Source organism: Borostomias antarcticus, assembly GCF_949987555.1.
Source record: "Borostomias antarcticus genome assembly, chromosome: 15".
NCBI classification, from domain to species: Eukaryota; Metazoa; Chordata; class Actinopteri; order Stomiiformes; family Stomiidae; genus Borostomias; species Borostomias antarcticus.
In genome coordinates, this window is record NC_140248.1 from 2,541,616 (window position 1) to 2,560,436 (window position 18,821).

General features: G+C 45.3%; 1 protein-coding gene across 1 annotated transcript in view; it reads right to left on the reverse strand.

Annotated features, from left to right (window-relative positions):
- Positions 1-261: 261 nt before the first annotated feature.
- The window catches only part of LOC311318471 (E3 ubiquitin-protein ligase CBL-like), a gene marked incomplete at both ends in the record, with an annotated part of 44,538 nt that continues 25,978 nt past the window's right edge, over positions 262-18,821 (reverse strand). Inside the window, one exon of the mRNA XM_084449821.1 lies at positions 262-400. Coding sequence (XP_084305947.1) covers positions 262-400 — 139 coding nt within the window. The remainder of the gene's footprint in view (positions 401-18,821) is intronic.

Here is an 18,821-nt window from a genome sequence, read left to right on the forward strand (position 1 = left end):
ATATTGATGCACTAACTAAATTGACTGACAGAAATGACTGAAACACAATGAGGAAACATGATTTCCTTCTTTAAGAACTTGATGGTGACTCTGCTAGTTCTCATTGATTTTCTGCTCTCTCTCTAGAGAGTTCTAATATGGAGTGCATGTCAGGAGGAGTCACTAAATGTTAGCTTTTAGACATTACATTTCCACTTAAGCTCACGACAGGCCCTGTAATATGTCTTGGGCTGTCATCTAATCTGGCGGAACTAATGGAGTTTATGCAGGCAACTGCTCCAGAGTGTCTTCAGAGACATCCACCCACAGCTCCAGAGTGTCTTCAGAGACATCCACCCACAGCTCCAGTGTCTTCATGTCTTCAGAGACATCCCCCCACAGCTCCAGAGTGTCTTCATGTCTTCAGAGACATCCACCCACAGCTCCAGAGTGTCTTCAGAGACATCCCCCCACAGCTCCAGAGTGTCTTCATGTCTTCAGAGACATCCACCCACAGCTTCAGCCAGTTTCACATAAACTAGACATTTGCTCTGTAAGTGTGTCTGTTTTTCTTGAAGGTTCAATTTGAGTCATGGTTGGAAGTTCATGTGAGATGTGATCTAAACAGAGGCAGATTTTGTTAACAGATCAGGCCCAGACGTAGAGCCGCGGGGTAGAAAGGACACATGGGGTTTGTTAAGCAGTTGGAAGCGAGAGAACTTTGAGACTTGGCTCTTTCTTAGTGCACCTGACGGAACCAATCCTTATGAATGTCCACTCTGGTGCCTGTTCAAGACCAGTCACATGAATGTGGTAACTTGAGCTTGTTCTGGTTCTACAGCTGGGGTTTAAATGCTGGAATCTCCCCTGCAGGGGTTCTGTATAGGGTTGCAAATTTCAAGGAATTTCATTAATTGATAACTGTTAACTTTAACAAACAATAGTCGATTAATTGATAAGAACGTCCCGTGCTGGACTGCGCTTTGCTCGCTTAATTTTTTTGTCTTCTCCCGCTTTGTCGTTGAAATTTCCCCGCGCACCCGTATACAAAACTACAAGTCCCACAACTTTTTAATTTTTAATTTTATTTTTTATTACAAGTCCCACGACTGCAACCTGCAACGCGCAGAACTCTTGTGATGACAGCTCAGCTGCCCTCACTCAAAACGACTGTGCAGACGCCGAATGCCCCTGCCAGTAAAGTTAACAAAATGAAGAAAATGAAGCCCATTCAATCGTATTTTGCCCCACAAAGTGGAACCAAGGAGAGAGAGAAATTCGGTGAGGCTCGGGGGGAATCGAATCAACTGTCACTCAAAAATCGTTGATTACACAAAGTTCTATTGATTCGATTAGATTCAACATTGTACCGTAGCCTACCAGTAACTTACTGGATCCACATCAAAACGCAATGAAATGCCGTTGACATCGTAAAAATGATTTTTTTTCTGAAATGCCTGTCATAACGATCCAATGACATGTTCCTTTGCATCTACATTAAACTAAGCTTTTCCACATATTTTAATTTTTTTTTAATGATTATTTAATGATTATTTATCTGATGAAGTGTGTGGGAATAGTATAGTCTTCATTAGGACCAATGCACTTGATGAAGTGTGTGGGAATAGTATAGTCTTCATTAGGACCGATGCACCTGATGAAGTGTGTAGGAATAGTATAGTCTTCATTAGGACCAATGCACCTGATGAAGTGTGTAGGAATAGTATAGTCTTCATTAGGACCAATGCACCTGATGAAGTGTGTGGGAATAGTATAGTCTTCATTAGGACCAATGCACCTGATGAAGTGTGTGGGAATAGTATAGCAGGAGAGGATGAGAGCTCCTATGGTGAGCAGGTTATTATTGTTTATTGTTGTTGGCAGTAGGCCTAATGTGTGTGCTGCTAATAAAAATGTGTTATTTCAAATTTTTCGTTGCGCTCCTAAATTTCTTTCTGTGCTCCTAATTCTTTTTCATTTAGGAGCACATGCTCCTAGTTAAAAATGTTAGCTTAGAGCCCTGACAAATGGAGCACATGTCTGTGGGGATGTATATTCATGGTATACACTCAAAAAGCAGTTGGTATGTCGACCCATCACTGGGTGTGTGATGAGTATATGTTGCTGTCGCAGTCTGTCTAAAAGTGGATCGCGCCATAATGTGTCCGATATTCTCTCACAGAACTAAAGCCTGCTCTCTTACTTGACGCTGACCTGCGCTTGCTTGTACGGCTTCTTCTAGACAAGGAAAGGTCAGTTCTGGAGATATCCTGGATGTCTCTATATTGAAAAAAATTATCTTTGAGAACCATAAAAATGTGGACCTGGAACATTCTCTGTCTTATCTGCTGGTCGTCTTAGTTGACATTTGGCCCTTGCAGCATCTGTGGTTTGTTTAAGTAGAGCCACTCTGAGTAGTTATGATATTGAGGATCTATGTAACCCCCTATGATCTATGTAACCCCCTATGAAAAACATCAGCCCACCACAGATCGCTCTGTTCTTTCCCCTGGGGATGGAGTTAATGACCTGCCTAAGAGAAACTGTCATTATCTGGCATGAGGATTCCCCTGCTCCCCCAGCCCCTGCTCCCCCAGCCCTGCTCCCCCAGCCCCTGCTCCCCCAGCCCTGCTCCCCCAGCCCCTGCTCCCCCAGCCCCTGCTCCCCCAGCCCCTGCTCCCCCAGCCCCTGCTCCCCCAGCCCTGCTCCCCCAGCCCCTGCTCCCCCAGCCCCTGCTCCCCCAGCCCCTGCTCCCCCAGCCCCTGCTCCCCCAGCCCCTGCTCCCCCAGCCCTGCTCCCCCAGCCCCTGCTCCCCCAGCCCCTGCTCCCCCAGCCCTGCTCCCCCAGCCCCTGCTCCCCCAGCCCCTGCTCCCCCAGCCCCTGCTCCCCCAGCCCCTGCTCCCCCAGCCCCTAGCTCTCAAATCACTCATGGCTCTCTAAGTGTGATGGGGCAGTCAGGAGCACCGGCCAACGGCACACTCGCTGTCGTCCGTCACAAGCAGATAAATTATTGGGCTGGCTGGGCTTTTTAGATGGGTGCTGTTAGGCTCAGTGTGCAAACATTCCTCTCTGCCCCCTATAAACTCTCAAGGCAACATTCAGTTTGGATCCAGCCTCATTCAGCCTCCTCTTTGGTAGGCCGGGCTGGAATACGGCCGGATGCAAAACCCAATTGCAGAAAGGTTTTGTGAATCCCACAAAAGTACTCTTTAAAAACGCAAACTTTCAACCACACACTTTTTTTTGCTGCGCTGCAACTGTTTTGAAACCGTCATGGCCTGCAACTAATTTCCCCCCGTTAATAGTGCTCGTAAATCATGTTTATTTGCCTGGCCACGTACAGTACAGTACTAACACAAGACAGACTTGTCAGGTGGAATGTGGCTATTCTTTTATGGTTACCAGTGTTACAAAAATTGTGCAGTAGCTTGATTTATTGTGTTCCAAGGATACATTACTGAAGTTATTCATATCATCAAACAATTCTGAGCAGTTCCTTTATCTAGTTTGAATGGTCACAAGCCGAGAGCAGCAGTCTTCTCACAAGCAGCTGTAAGGAAGGCTGAGGAATATTAGAACCACCCCCAGTGTTTCCTGTGGAACTGATCTCTTGGTGTGGTGGTGTGTGAAAAAAAGGGTCCGTCCTTCTTCCTCCCTTGTTCCTCTCTCCTGTCCCCTTCCTATAAGTAGAGCTATAAAGATGGCCTAACTTATCTGTTAAGGCTGGTAAAGTCCTAGAGCTTAAAATGTAATTAATTACATGTAACTGGACGGGATAAAACAGTAACCACACAGGCACTTAATAAATCATATGGTTTATAGACATATTTTAATCAGATGTATTGTAGGTTAGCATTATAACAGCAGCTGTTATAATTGTAACAGCTTCTGTTTTCTGTTATTTTGATTTGCATTTTTTAGGTGGCTGGAGGAACATTAAAGTCGCACTGAAATGAAACATAGCATTCTGTCCCATTTTGGTTCACATAATTGGTCATAGTGTTCACCTATTCAACGATGTATGCCAAAAAAATTTCAAAATTCTACTTTTGTTGTAATCTTATATCAAAGTATATAATTTCTTACTTCCTGGAAAATGGTAGGTCACGTGCAATGATGACAACAGGTACCTTAGATTTTAGCCCAATAATCTCACGACATCCACCTGTCAATCAACGCTATCCTTCTATCGAATCTGTCTAAAGTTCTTAAAACCCGTCCACTTGTCAATGTTCCAATCAAATTCCTCTAAACATATGTCCCACCCTCATATCTTGTTTGCGTCGGAAATACGTATAACTACGGAAGTTAGATGATCTCAAACATCCGTTTCAGTGCGACTTTAACGCAAGCTAGTGTTTTTGCCAGCCAAAAGGACCGTCGCACAATCCATCAGGCAGCGCTGCACCTGACTCGCACGAAAGAACCTACTCGCGCTTGTAGTGTATGTCTCCTTGACAACGCTCGCTTGAAGGGCTGACTGACGGACAGACAGACAGCAGCGCGTAGCTCAAATAGAGCAGCTCCGCTTCGACTCAAACTGTATTTTCAGATAACGTTACGTAACGTTAGCAACACAAGGCCAATTTATCATATTCATTTTTTACTTGTCCGATCAGACGACTGCATGAGGCATTCCTCTTGCCCGAACAGAGTTTACTGGTCCCTGGGAAGCGGGCAAAACTGTTAGCCTACAGGTAGCTTGCCTTGTTCCTGAATCCCCCGGTGTGAATCATGGCTAGCCGGCAATAACCTAGCCTACCTGACTGGTCTCATCATTCTCCCCTCTCTTCCTCTTCAATAACCTAGTCTACCTGACTGGTCTCACCATTCTCCTCTCTCTTCCTCTTCAATAACCTAGCCTACCTGACTGGTCTCATCATTCTCCTCTTTCTTCCTCTTCAATAACCTAGCCTACCTGACTGGTCTCATCATTATCCTCTCTCTTCTTCTTCAATAACCTAGCCTACCTGACTGGTCTCACCATTCTCCTCTCTCTTCCTCTTCAATAACCTAGCCTACCTGACTGGTCTCACCATTCTCCTCTCTCTTCCTCTTCAATAACCTAGCCTACCTGACTGGTCTCATCATTCTCCTCTCTCTTCCTCTTCAATAACCTAGCCTACCTGACTGGTCTCATCATTCTCCTCTCTCTTCCTCTTCAATAACCTAGCCTACCTGACTGGTCTCATCATTCTCCTCTCTCTTCCTCTTCAATAACCTAGCCTACCTGACTGGTCTCATCATTCTCCTCTCTCTTCCTCTTCAATAACCTAGCCTACCTGACTGGTCTCATCATTCTCCTCTCTCTTCCTCTTCAATAACCTAGCCTACCTGACTGGTCTCATCATTCTCCTCTCTCTTCCTCTTCAATAACCTAGTCTACCTGACTGGTCTCATCATTCTCTTCTCTCTTCCTCTTCAATAACCTAGCCTACCTGACTGATCTCATCATTCTCCTCTCTCTTCCTCTTCAATAACCTAGCCTACCTGACTGGTCTCATCATTCTCCTCTCTTCCTCTTCAATAACCTAGCCTACCTGACTGGTCTCATCATTCTCCTCTCTCTTCCTCTTCAATAACCTAGTCTACCTGACTGGTCTCATCATTCTCCTCTCTCTTCCTCTTCAATAACCTAGCCTACCTGACTGGTCTCATCATTCTCCTCTCTCTTCCTCTTCAATAACCTAGCCTACCTGACTGGTCTCATCATTCTCCTCTCTCTTCCTCTTCAATAACTTAGCCTACCTGACTGGTCTCATCATTCTCCTCTCTCTTCCTCTTCAATAACCTAGCCTACCTGACTGGTCTCATCATTCTCCTCTCCCTTCCTCTTCAATAACCTAGCCTACCTGACTGGTCTCATCATTCTCCTCTCCCTTCCTCTTCAATAACCTAGCCTATCTGACTGGTCTCATCATTCTCCTCTCTCTTCCTCTTCAATAACCTAGCCTACCTGACTGGTCTCATCATTCTCCTCTCTCTTCCTCTTCAATAACCTAGCCTACCTGACTGGTCTCATCATTCTCCTCTCTCTTCCTCTTCAATAACCTAGCCTACCTGACTGGTCTCACCATTCTCCTCTCTCTTCCTCTTCAATAACCTAGCCTACCTGACTGGTCTCATCATTCTCCTCTCTCTTCCTCTTCAATAACCTAGCCTACCTGACTGGTCTCATCATTCTCCTCTCTCTTCCTCTTCAATAACCTAGCCTACCTGACTGGTCTCATCATTCTCCTCTCTCTTCCTCTTCAATAACCTAGCCTACCTGACTGGTCTCATCATTCTCCTCTCTCTTCCTCTTCAATAACCTAGCCTACCTGACTGGTCTCATCATTCTCCTCTCTCTTCCTCTTCAATAACCTAGCCTACCTGACTGGTCTCATCATTCTCCTCTCTCTTCCTCTTCAATAACCTAGTCTACCTGACTGGTCTCATCATTCTCTTCTCTCTTCCTCTTCAATAACCTAGCCTACCTGACTGATCTCATCATTCTCCTCTCTCTTCCTCTTCAATAACCTAGCCTACCTGACTGGTCTCATCATTCTCCTCTCTTCCTCTTCAATAACCTAGCCTACCTGACTGGTCTCATCATTCTCCTCTCTCTTCCTCTTCAATAACCTAGTCTACCTGACTGGTCTCATCATTCTCCTCTCTCTTCCTCTTCAATAACCTAGCCTACCTGACTGGTCTCATCATTCTCCTCTCTCTTCCTCTTCAATAACCTAGCCTACCTGACTGGTCTCATCATTCTCCTCTCTCTTCCTCTTCAATAACTTAGCCTACCTGACTGGTCTCATCATTCTCCTCTCTCTTCCTCTTCAATAACCTAGCCTACCTGACTGGTCTCATCATTCTCCTCTCCCTTCCTCTTCAATAACCTAGCCTACCTGACTGGTCTCATCATTCTCCTCTCCCTTCCTCTTCAATAACCTAGCCTATCTGACTGGTCTCATCATTCTCCTCTCTCTTCCTCTTCAATAACCTAGCCTACCTGACTGGTCTCATCATTCTCCTCTCTCTTCCTCTTCAATAACCTAGCCTACCTGACTGGTCTCATCATTCTCCTCTCTCTTCCTCTTCAATAACCTAGCCTACCTGACTGGTCTCATCATTCTCCTCTCTCTTCCTCTTCAATAACCTAGCCTACCTGACTGGTCTCATCATTCTCCTCTCTCTTCCTCTTCAATAACCTAGCCTACCTGACTGGTCTCATCATTCTCCTCTCTCTTCCTCTTCAATAACTTAGCCTACCTGACTGGTCTCATCATTCTCCTCTCTCTTCCTCTTCAATAACCTAGCCTACCTGACTGGTCTCATCATTCTCCTCTCCCTTCCTCTTCAATAACCTAGCCTACCTGACTGGTCTCATCATTCTCCTCTCCCTTCCTCTTCAATAACCTAGCCTATCTGACTGGTCTCATCATTCTCCTCTCTCTTCCTCTTCAATAACCTAGCCTACCTGACTGGTCTCATCATTCTCCTCTCTCTTCCTCTTCAATAACCTAGCCTACCTGACTGGTCTCATCATTCTCCTCTCTCTTCCTCTTCAATAACCTAGCCTACCTGACTGGTCTCACCATTCTCCTCTCTCTTCCTCTTCAATAACCTAGCCTACCTGACTGGTCTCATCATTCTCCTCTCTCTTCCTCTTCAATAACCTAGCCTACCTGACTGGTCTCATCATTCTCCTCTCTCTTCCTCTTCAATAACCTAGCCTACCTGACTGGTCTCATCATTCTCCTCTCTCTTCCTCTTCAATAACCTAGCCTACCTGACTGGTCTCATCATTCTCCTCTCTCTTCCTCTTCAATAACCTAGCCTACCTGACTGGTCTCATCATTCTCCTCTCTCTTCCTCTTCAATAACCTAGCCTACCTGACTGGTCTCATCATTCTCCTCTCTCTTCCTCTTCAATAACCTAGTCTACCTGACTGGTCTCATCATTCTCTTCTCTCTTCCTCTTCAATAACCTAGCCTACCTGACTGATCTCATCATTCTCCTCTCTCTTCCTCTTCAATAACCTAGCCTACCTGACTGGTCTCATCATTCTCCTCTCTTCCTCTTCAATAACCTAGCCTACCTGACTGGTCTCATCATTCTCCTCTCTCTTCCTCTTCAATAACCTAGTCTACCTGACTGGTCTCATCATTCTCCTCTCTCTTCCTCTTCAATAACCTAGCCTACCTGACTGGTCTCATCATTCTCCTCTCTCTTCCTCTTCAATAACCTAGCCTACCTGACTGGTCTCATCATTCTCCTCTCTCTTCCTCTTCAATAACTTAGCCTACCTGACTGGTCTCATCATTCTCCTCTCTCTTCCTCTTCAATAACCTAGCCTACCTGACTGGTCTCATCATTCTCCTCTCCCTTCCTCTTCAATAACCTAGCCTACCTGACTGGTCTCATCATTCTCCTCTCCCTTCCTCTTCAATAACCTAGCCTATCTGACTGGTCTCATCATTCTCCTCTCTCTTCCTCTTCAATAACCTAGCCTACCTGACTGGTCTCATCATTCTCCTCTCTCTTCCTCTTCAATAACCTAGCCTACCTGACTGGTCTCATCATTCTCCTCTCTCTTCCTCTTCAATAACCTAGCCTACCTGACTGGTCTCATCATTCTCCTCTCTCTTCCTCTTCAATAACCTAGCCTACCTGACTGGTCTCATCATTCTCCTCTCTTTTCCTCTTCAAAAATCATCGTATGTCTATCTGGAAAATTGTATTGATATATATGCTTATAGGATCCGCTAGTTGTCATCAGGGAATTATAAAACCAAAGGCTTTGCCAACGTGCTTGAGATGGGCAGGAGCTGTCGGCACGTCTAACTGTAGCTATAACTTAGATTACTAACATAAATGTATTTTAGACAGTAGGCTAGGCATTTTGAGGAGTAGGCCTAGGTGCCAGCACCAGTGTTTGGCCCAATTCAGACACTGGTTAACACTATGGTAATATTTGAGCAGCAATATCCTACCTATCTTTCGTTGTAACCTCATGCCGCTCACTGAAGAAAAAATCCCTCCACGCACCGAGTCTTCCGATCACCTCAGAAAGGAGCAGCATGGAGCGGCACAGAGCGCGCGGCCTATAGGCTCTTAGTCTTATTGAAAATAAATAGTCCTAATGTTGGCATGACAGTGGTTTTGAAAGCGCATTTAGGCAGAAATATTTAGAAATATTTATTTATATACAGTATAGCCTAATTTGTATTATTGTTTTTTGTATCAAATGTTTGGTGTGGCGGCAAAAACCTTCCCAGCGGGAACGCTGACCCCATACGGTCATACTTATCTAATATGTCACAATATTGATTTAACAGACCCCCCCCCATGTTTACAAAACACTTAATTATTGATGCTCCCTGAAGTGATGCTGCTTAGTCAGCCCACTAATTTCCACCTCTTAAATCCCTTTACGTGTGACCTGCATTTACCCACTGGGCTCCCCGGCTGGTGCTAGTGGATATCGCTGTGTCTGTTTACAAAATGGAGCTGGCCTCTGCCCAAGGCGCTTTATTACCTTAACAACTGGTATCCCACCTCCTGGACCCGAGGATGGTAAAAGTACACAAGCGCTGGTAAAAGCCAGCAGGTCTGTTAGGAAGCAGCTGACTCAGCACTTTCTCCCACGGCCAGAGAGTCCTCCCCCTCCCACCGGCCGGCACCTGCTCTCCGAGCAGAGACCAGGAACAAGCAGAGACCAGGAACAAGCAGAGACCAGGAACAAGCAGAGATCAGGAACAAGCACACACCAGGAACAAGCAGGCACCAGGAACAAGCAGGAACCAGGAACAAGCAGACACCAGGAACAAGCAGGAATCAGGAACAAGCACACACCAGGAACAAGCAGGCACCAGGAACAAGCAGGAACCAGGAACAAGCAGACACCAGGAACAAGCAGGAATCAGGAACAAGCACACACCAGGAACAAGCAGGCACCAGGAACAAGCACACACCAGGAACAAGCAGACACCAGGAACAAGCAGGAACCAGGAACAAGCAGGAACCAGGAACAAGCACACACCAGGAACAAGCAGACACCAGGAACAAGCAGGCACCAGGACCCAGCAGACATTAGGAACAAGCAGACACCAGGAACAAGGATCAAGGATAAAAGCCAGGATTCTCGCTGAGGCCTCATGAAAATAACTTGATTCCCTATGAAACCACGTTTTGTTTGTGACTTTTCCAAGTGCTATTGGATTACTAGTTACCAGCCAGACCTTTAGGGCTGAGGCCATGAGGGCTTTAAGCCTTCTCTACAGAATGATCTTTTTGGTATATCTTTATTTCATTACCTGTATCATTTATGTGACATAAGTGACATAATAGCAGTTGGGCTTGGAGAGAGGGTGTTACTGTAACTCAATGTCTTTACTCTTAGGGGATAATATGATCGCAGGGCAAAAATTCCTACTGTGGCACATCATAACAAAAGCCTGTATCCATTATCCATGACTTAAAGACATTTTGATTATAGGAGAGATGGTAAATGGAAGACAATTTAATAGATGGTCATATTGCTTCCCAACATGGTGACGTCCTCGTGCCCCTAAAGCCCAGCTGTGGAGAGAGAACGCTTGCTAGACTAGCGTCCGTTCTTTGTCTTTCACATATGAATGGTTGAGCAGCTCTCTCTCTCTGGCGGCTTCCTGTCCGTCCGGCCCTCGGCTGGAGTTGATAGTGGAATTAATGGGATCTAAATGAACTGGCAGGACTTCACAGAAACATGTCCTTGATACAGCGTCTGTTTCGCTTTCCCAAAAAAACAACTCACATTTGCAGTTGATGTAATAATAGATTAAACACGATTGCTCTTGGAATTAGGTTACTACTAGTAAATACTAATTAATTCATATTAATATGAATTATGCTGACTCAGTACTAGACACGCTGTTGAATGTTTGTTTTTGTAGGCCTATATGTTTTTGCTTGTTTGCACATTCTCAAACTGCACATGCATGAATGGACTTGGATGGTTCTAGACCCCAGGCTTAGAGAGTTAGCATATCAGAGACACTGCCTTGGATTGCATCCCAATTAAATAATTTGATGATAAAAGGCTGAAACATCTAAGTGTTTCATTATGCAGAAGTCTTGCCTTGATTTGATTTGCTAAACTTGACAGGCAAAGACTTCTTAAGCATGGCAAAGACTTCAAAGAATGTGGACACGTTGCACTAGGGAGCTATTTTCCCAATATCATCACTGATGATACAGTACTTGTCATACTTATGCAGAGCAACCCCAACAAAGACAGCTGTTGTATATGATGATAATGATGATGATGATGATGATGAAGGAACAGTCGGCTTAGTTCTTCTTAAGGTCGTTCCGACCCACAGATCAAGGTGATTGTTCTGGAACTTTGAACTTGATGTTTCAAAGAGAAGATAAAGAGATAGGCTACTTAAAGACCAGATCCTCTCCCCTCCTCTTCCCTGATATTAGCTGCTGTTAAAAGACCACCCCATTAATCAAAGAGGTGTGTGATGTGGGTACTGATGATTTGGCACCATGCTTGCGCCTTGCGCAATGCACATAGCCTGCCAGTTTGAACAACACACACCTGGACAGGGGTGATTCCATTCCTCTTTGGAGGGGGATTTGACCCAAAACCATTAGCTCCAATAATCCCATCTAGCTGCTTCTGTATCTTTAGAACAGGACCCTCAGAGCCGAAATAGGATCTCAGTTGTTTTCTCACTCAGCCATTCTTTCCACTATCACATTATCACAATGACTAACACACACTCTGCCCACAATCACATTATCACAATGACTAACACATACCCTGCCTTGAGCACACAGAGGCCCTTTGTTTGCCTAATGTCTGAATGAGAGGAGTATGTTTAATTAAATTAAAGAGCACAGAAGCACTTTTTTAACCATTGTCCATTGCATCTCCAGCTTCCCTGATATCTGAGATCTCTATATAAATGATAGGTCGCCAGTCGTACATCCAGTGAAGGCTATTTACCATGAGATCAGTTGTTATTTAGCAGCGCTCACAATGACTTAACTTTATCCTAAGGCAATGTTATGGGAGCATGGTAAAATAAACAGACCAGCAGCCGTGCAAACCTGTTAAGACGTCCCAGCAGGGTCTTCACAGAGCCAGGGTTTCCGTGACCTTCTCTGTAGAGAAGCTTCCGGACGTAGCGGGGGGTGGAGGTGGGGGCGGTGGGGGAGGAAGTAGAGGATGGGTTGTGGGCACAGGTGTGGCAGTGGTGGGGTAGAGAAATCCAAATGTGGAGGGAACAGTGTCATGCGTTGTGTGTGGTCGGGTCGTCTGTCCTCCTCCTCTTTCTCTCCTCTTTCTCCCCGCTGTTCCCTCACTATCCCCCCTCCCCACCACCTCTTCCCACAAATCACTTGACAAATGGCCAGCCACCCCCCCGCCCCCCCTCCGGCCCCCCAGCTGCGCCTGTCTTTACCACGGGAATCTGAGAGTGGTCTCCATTGTTCCAGCTGCCCAGTGTGTCAGCATGAACCAACCTCTCTACCAAACCCAACCCTCCATCGGCCCACTCCTCTTCCCCTCTCAGCGTCCCAGCGCGAGGCGCGGCCCCCCCAGAGACCCGGGAAGGCGGCCATAACAGTAGTGTCTCTCAAGGTCTTGGCACCGCGACACAAGACAATAAAGCACGAGTCCCCGAGCTGTTGATATTTTTCTATCCGCAGAGGATTTTAATCCGCGTCCGAATGTCTAGATTTTGAGATTGAGGGGAAAGGCAAGCACTCAACATTCTTAAATCAAAATTTTGCTGCGAGTCATGAAAACAGATATGGAGGCGCCGTGTCATTGAGTTTGACTTTGCCCGACTATTTTTGTGGAGGAATCAGTTGAAGCCAAGGAGAACTGTGTTTTTGCCCTGGAGCTGAGGAGCTGTTTCGAGGCGAAACAGAGCAATTTGTTGTGAACACAGACTTCTGGCTGGAAAGCTTCTAGTCCTGTCGTTGAGCGCGGGGCTGTTTATGGCTGCTGTAAACAGCAGCTAAGGGCTACGATGAGATGAACCAACAGTTTTTGTATTCACTTTCACCTTTGACTCTCACTGGTGGAGAGAGGCGGCGGAAGGGCTGACAGCTGAAACAGCCCTGGGCTGGACGAGAACAGTCCCACCCAGGGCCAAACCAACAACATGTTCTCCTCTGAGCTCTGACGCTGCCCTAGCATTTCAAAGACAGTGAAAAAAAAAAGACAAAAAAAAAAAGAGAAAACAAGACTCAAAAAACCCACACAGGCCCCCCAGGCCTCCTTACAAAGCTCAGTTTGATTTGAGGCCATGCACCTCGAAAAACACTAGACATCTTCGTCTCAACACCGAAAACCCAAATCATCCTCTGTTACCAGTTCTTAATGCTCTACTAGAGCCCAGCTTACCCCAAAGACACATGAAAGGATCCCCTGTAAAGAAACCGAACGCAGCCGACTGGCTCAGGCTGTCATTAGAGATCTGGGCAGAGTTGGGGGGGTGGGGGGGGGGGTTCTGGTGGCTCATTAACACAGCAGTGCACCTGTGATCACTCTGCTATTCTCTTTGAGGACATTAAGCCCTCTTGGCGGGCGGGGCAGGGAAGGGGGGGGTGTTTGAGGTTGCTCGGTGGTTCAGAGAGTGCAGAAATGCTGGTGGTTGATCCCCGGTTCGGGGCGTGGCTGGTGGTTGATCCCCGGTTCGGGGCGTGGCTCTGCCCGCCTGACAGCGCCCTGATGTCTGATCTGATCGATGGGATGAAAGCTCAGAGGCGTAGAAGGGCCTTTGTTGTGGGACCAATACAAGCTGGCTGTGGGTTCTGCCAGCAGAAACACACACACACACACACACACACACACGCACACACACACACATCCCACAGCTAGGGGATGGGAATGTTGGAGACGTGCCAGAAAAGCTGGAGTCCAACTTTGGGAGGGTGCTCCAATATCCATAGCAGTATTTGTCCTCTGTTTGGTTTGGAGATGGATGAAGGCTGATAGTGTCTAGTATGCAAATGTGAAGCGGCTACCGTGTACAGAATACTGAGACTACTGAGACTACTGAGACTACTGAGACTACTGAGACTACTGAGAATACTGGGACTACTGAGACTACTGAGAATACTGAGACCACTGAGACTACTGAGACCACTGAGACTACTGAGACTCCTGAGACTACTGAGACTACTGAGACTACTGAGAATACTGAGACTACTGAGACTACTACTGAGACTACTGAGACTACTGAGACTACTGAGACTACTGAGAATACTGGGACTACTGAGACTACTGAGAATACTGAGACTACTGAGACCACTGAGACTACTGAGACTACTGAGACTACTGAGACCACTGAGACTACTGAGACTACTGAGAATACTGAGACTACTGAGAATACTGGGACTACTGAGACTACTGAGAATACTGAGACTACTGAGACTACTGGGACTACTGAGACCACTGAGACTACTGAGACTACTGAGACTACTGAGACCACTGAGACTACTGGGACTACTGAGACTACTGAGACTACTGAGACCACTGAGACTACTGAGACTACTGAGAATACTGAGACCACTGAGACTACTGAGACCACTGAGACTACTGAGACTCCTGAGACTACTGAGACTACTGAGACTACTGAGAATACTGAGACTACTGAGACTACTACTGAGACTACTGAGACTACTGAGACTACTACTGAGACTACTGAGACTACTGAGACTACTGTACCAAAGGACAATTTTAAACCTTAAAGGACAATTCAAGTCTATGATTTTGTAACCTCTAAAGACATGTAATATGTGTCTTGTTTGCAATTAACTTAAACCAAACCAAAAAAGTCATTATTTTTAGTAATAAGTTCAATAAACTGAATGTGGTGGTTACAGACGCTGTTATTTTGAAAGACTCAATTGACCAGCATGTGTTGTGCGAAACTCAGCTATCGGGAGGAGAACAGAGTCGGAATGCGGCAGAACAACAGCGGTAGCCATCATTATTTCTCGAGCGAAAATTTGTCACTCAGAACATTTGTCAGACCCTGTATCTAGCTATGTTTGCTATTGAAGAAAAACACAATGATAAAATACTGAGCAATTTGTGGAATCAAGCATTCACCTGCACCGGCGGGAGTGAGTTAACATCGGTTACCGGAACACCGCAAAAAGTCCAAAGAACTAAATGAAACATCTGTGCGTCGGTTGTCATCTTTTGTGTGAGTGTGTGCGATTGCATATTTTTCGTTTGGTTGAACTAACTTTATAGGGCAGGCTAGAGCTAGGGGGTTAGCCTGGTGCACCCGAATCCCCGTCTTCCTAGACGTTTGTTGTTGTTGTAGTTTTCGTTATTCCGGGGATGTTGTTGTAGTCCTCGTTATCTTGCTTCCCGGGTGTCGACGCGTTTCCACACTGCAAATCCCCGGAAGTGCAGACTTTGTGAACCTGCTTTGTAGGGGTGTAGCAATATATCATGCCACAATATATCGCGATACAGAAACGCCACAATACGTATCGTCAAGGTGAAAACAATATCGTGATATGTTTATTGTATATCAGTGAACGCTGGCTACACAACCCTGGTAACAAACACATATTTTGTCTCTAGGCCTCTCCATGATATTACAACAGTTAAGCTCTAAATTCACAAAGTGTATTGGAGTAGAGATGTGGAGAAATGCACTATTGGTGTGAACAGCAGCGCTACTGCAACGCTTCACCTGCCCTTAGTGTATCGTATTGTTATCGTCAACCCAATATCGTGTATCGTATCGTATCGTGAGATTAGTGTGTCGTTACACCCCTACTGCTTTGTTTACATGGAGCAACTATAGTCGAGGAAACCACATTTTTATTGTTTTGTGGGTGTCTCGTTGTGTTGAGCCTAATGTTGTTCTAGGGTGGAATTCTCCTTTAAGGCCCGAGCTCCATAAGCATGTGACACGTGGTGTAAACAGATGTCGGTATGATAAGATAGGTCGATATGATAAGGTATGATAAGATAAGATCTTTAATAATCCCTGTGGATATTATCTTTGTTTATGTATTTATCAGGCTGTGCAGTCTCCTAAAAGTTATCGTTTGTCTAAAGTGAGAGCCGAATAACTCAAAGTAGTGAAATCCAAGGCGAAAGCCATCTGTCAGGGCCAGGTGATCTGATCCAGCCTTCCTCCTTCCCTCCAGGAACACCGTGGTGCGTCTTTATTACCATGGTAACCGCAGACGTGGCAGGCCCAGACAACCAGCTCCATTGTCAGAGCTCCTGTGTCATGAGAAGGCTGACGCGAAGCAGCGCCGCTATTAATAGGGCTGTAATAACATGAGCAGCCCAGGGCTGACGGGTACCTGGCCGTCTCTGGCCCGGGACACCTGACCTTTCTGCTCTTAATGTCAGTCCAACCCGTCTCTGGCCCGGGACACCTGACCTTTCTGCTCTTAATGTCAGTCCAGCTCCTCTTTCACTCCCTGGGATTTGGATTTGGAGATAATGGTTGGAATCAGCTTTTTCTTCCCCAGACCATAGACCAGACCATAGACCAGTCTGGACCCCAGACCATAGGCCAGTCTGGACCCCAGACCATCACCAGCTGGTCCAGTCGTTAAATGTGCGATACCCAGTTTTTCAGTTGTCATACAAAAACCAGCAGAAGCCAGTGGTCTAGTGTATACTCTCAGAAGCCAGTCGTCTAGTGTATACTCTCAGAAGCCAGTCGTCTAGTGTATACTCTCAGAAGCCGGTGGTCTAGTGTATACTCTCAGAAGCCGGTGGTCTAGTGTATACTCTCAGAAGCCGGTGGTCTAGTGTATACTCTCAGAAGCCAGTCGTCTAGTGTATACTCTCAGAAGCCAGTCGTCTAGTGTATACTCTCAGAAGCCAGTCGTCTAGTGTATACTCTCAGAAGCCGGTGGTCTAGTGCAGTGTTTTTCAACCTTTTTTGGGCTAGGGCACATTTTTGACATTAAAAAAAATCCCACAGCACACCACCATCCCAAAATGAATAATTAACATGGAAAGAAGTATATAACGTGCACACGGTCAAATTTAGGCACTTTTATTAAATGGAGATAATGAATATGAAAGTTGTCACCATTTAGACCTACACATAAACAAAGAGCATTTAAAATTTTTAATAAACATCTTTAATTTCATTACAATGGCTCTGAGTTCAATTCTCCCTATAATTATGAATAGCCTACTATTATTACAAAACCTGAGTTTGATCATTATTTAGTCTTAAGTCTCTGAATTCGATTCTACTACTTCTCATACACAGGCTCTGAGCCTCGTTTCTGCTTACTCAGTGAGAAATCTGGGCCTGTTTGGTCGAGCACAACTTTGATATCCTGGCAGGAATAGATGACAGACACACACGCAGCTCTTGTTCAACAGCTCTGTCTCTCTCTGTTTTTTGTTTTAATTGCAGTTAGGCTTGAGAAGCTGAGCTCGCAAAGATATGTTGTGGAAAAGGGAAGCAGAGTTGAATTAGTCAGTCAATCAGTTCAGTTCTATTAGTTCTTCTTGCTCCTACAAAGTCATTTCCTTTCCGAAAAGAACAGATGAGCTGTAGGCTTCCTCACCCAGTCCAATGAGTCAGTGGAGGCTAAGAGGAAATAAAATGACATCTTCTCCTCGAGGCTTTCCAAATGTTCCCCTATTGTCTCGTTCAACGCTGCATGTCCTTGACATTCTTGAGTGAGAGGTAACATGTCAAGCGATTTCTACTTGATTGCATACGATTGCATAGCCTACATGTCGGCTAAATAAGTCAGTCATTCTCAAAATAATAATTATTATCATTTTAATATTATTACTGACATTTGACAATTTTCCACGGCACACCTGACAATCTCTCACGGTACACTAGTGTGCCGCGGAACACCGGTTGAAAAACACTGGTCTAGTGTATACTCTCAGAAGCCGGTGGTCTAGTGTATACTCTCAGAAGCCGGTGGTCTAGTGTATACTCTCAGAAGCCAGTCGTCTAGTGTATACTCTCAGAAGCCAGTGGTCTAGTGTATACTCTCAGAAGCCGGTGGTCTAGTGTATACTCTCAGAAGCCAGTCGTCTAGTGTATACTCCCAGAAGCCAGTGGTCTAGTGTATACTCCCAGTCGTCTAGTGTATACTCTCAGAAGCCAGTGGTCTAGTGTATACTCTCAGAAGCCAGTGGTCTAGTGTATACTCTCAGAAGCCAGTCGTCTTGTGTATACTCTCAGAAGCCAGTGGTCTAGTGTATACTCTCAGAAGCCAGTCGTCTAGTGCAGTGTTTTTCAACCTTTTTTGGGCTAGGGCACATTTTTGACATTAAAAAAAATCCCACAGCACACCATCATCCCAAAATGAATAATTAACATGGAAAGAAGTATATAACGTGCACACGGTCAAATTTAGGCACTTTTATTAAATGGAGATAATGAATATGAAAGTTGTCACCATTTAGACCTACACATAAACAAAGAGCATTTAAAATTTTTAATAAACATCTTTAATTTCATTACAATGGCTCTGAGTTCAATTCTCCCTATAATTATGAATAGCCTACTATTATTACAAAACCTGAGTTTGATCATTATTTAGTCTTAAGTCTCTGAATTCGATTCTACTACTTCTCATACACAGGCTCTGAGCCTCGTTTCTGCTTACTCAGTGAGAAATCTGGGCCTGTTTGGTCGAGCACAACTTTGATATCCTGGCAGGAATAGATGACAGACACACACGCAGCTCTTGTTCAACAGCTCTGTCTCTCTCTGTTTTTTGTTTTAATTGCAGTTAGGCTTGAGAAGCTGAGCTCGCAAAGATATGTTGTGGAAAAGGGAAGCAGAGTTGAATTAGTCAGTCAATCAGTTCAGTTCTATTAGTT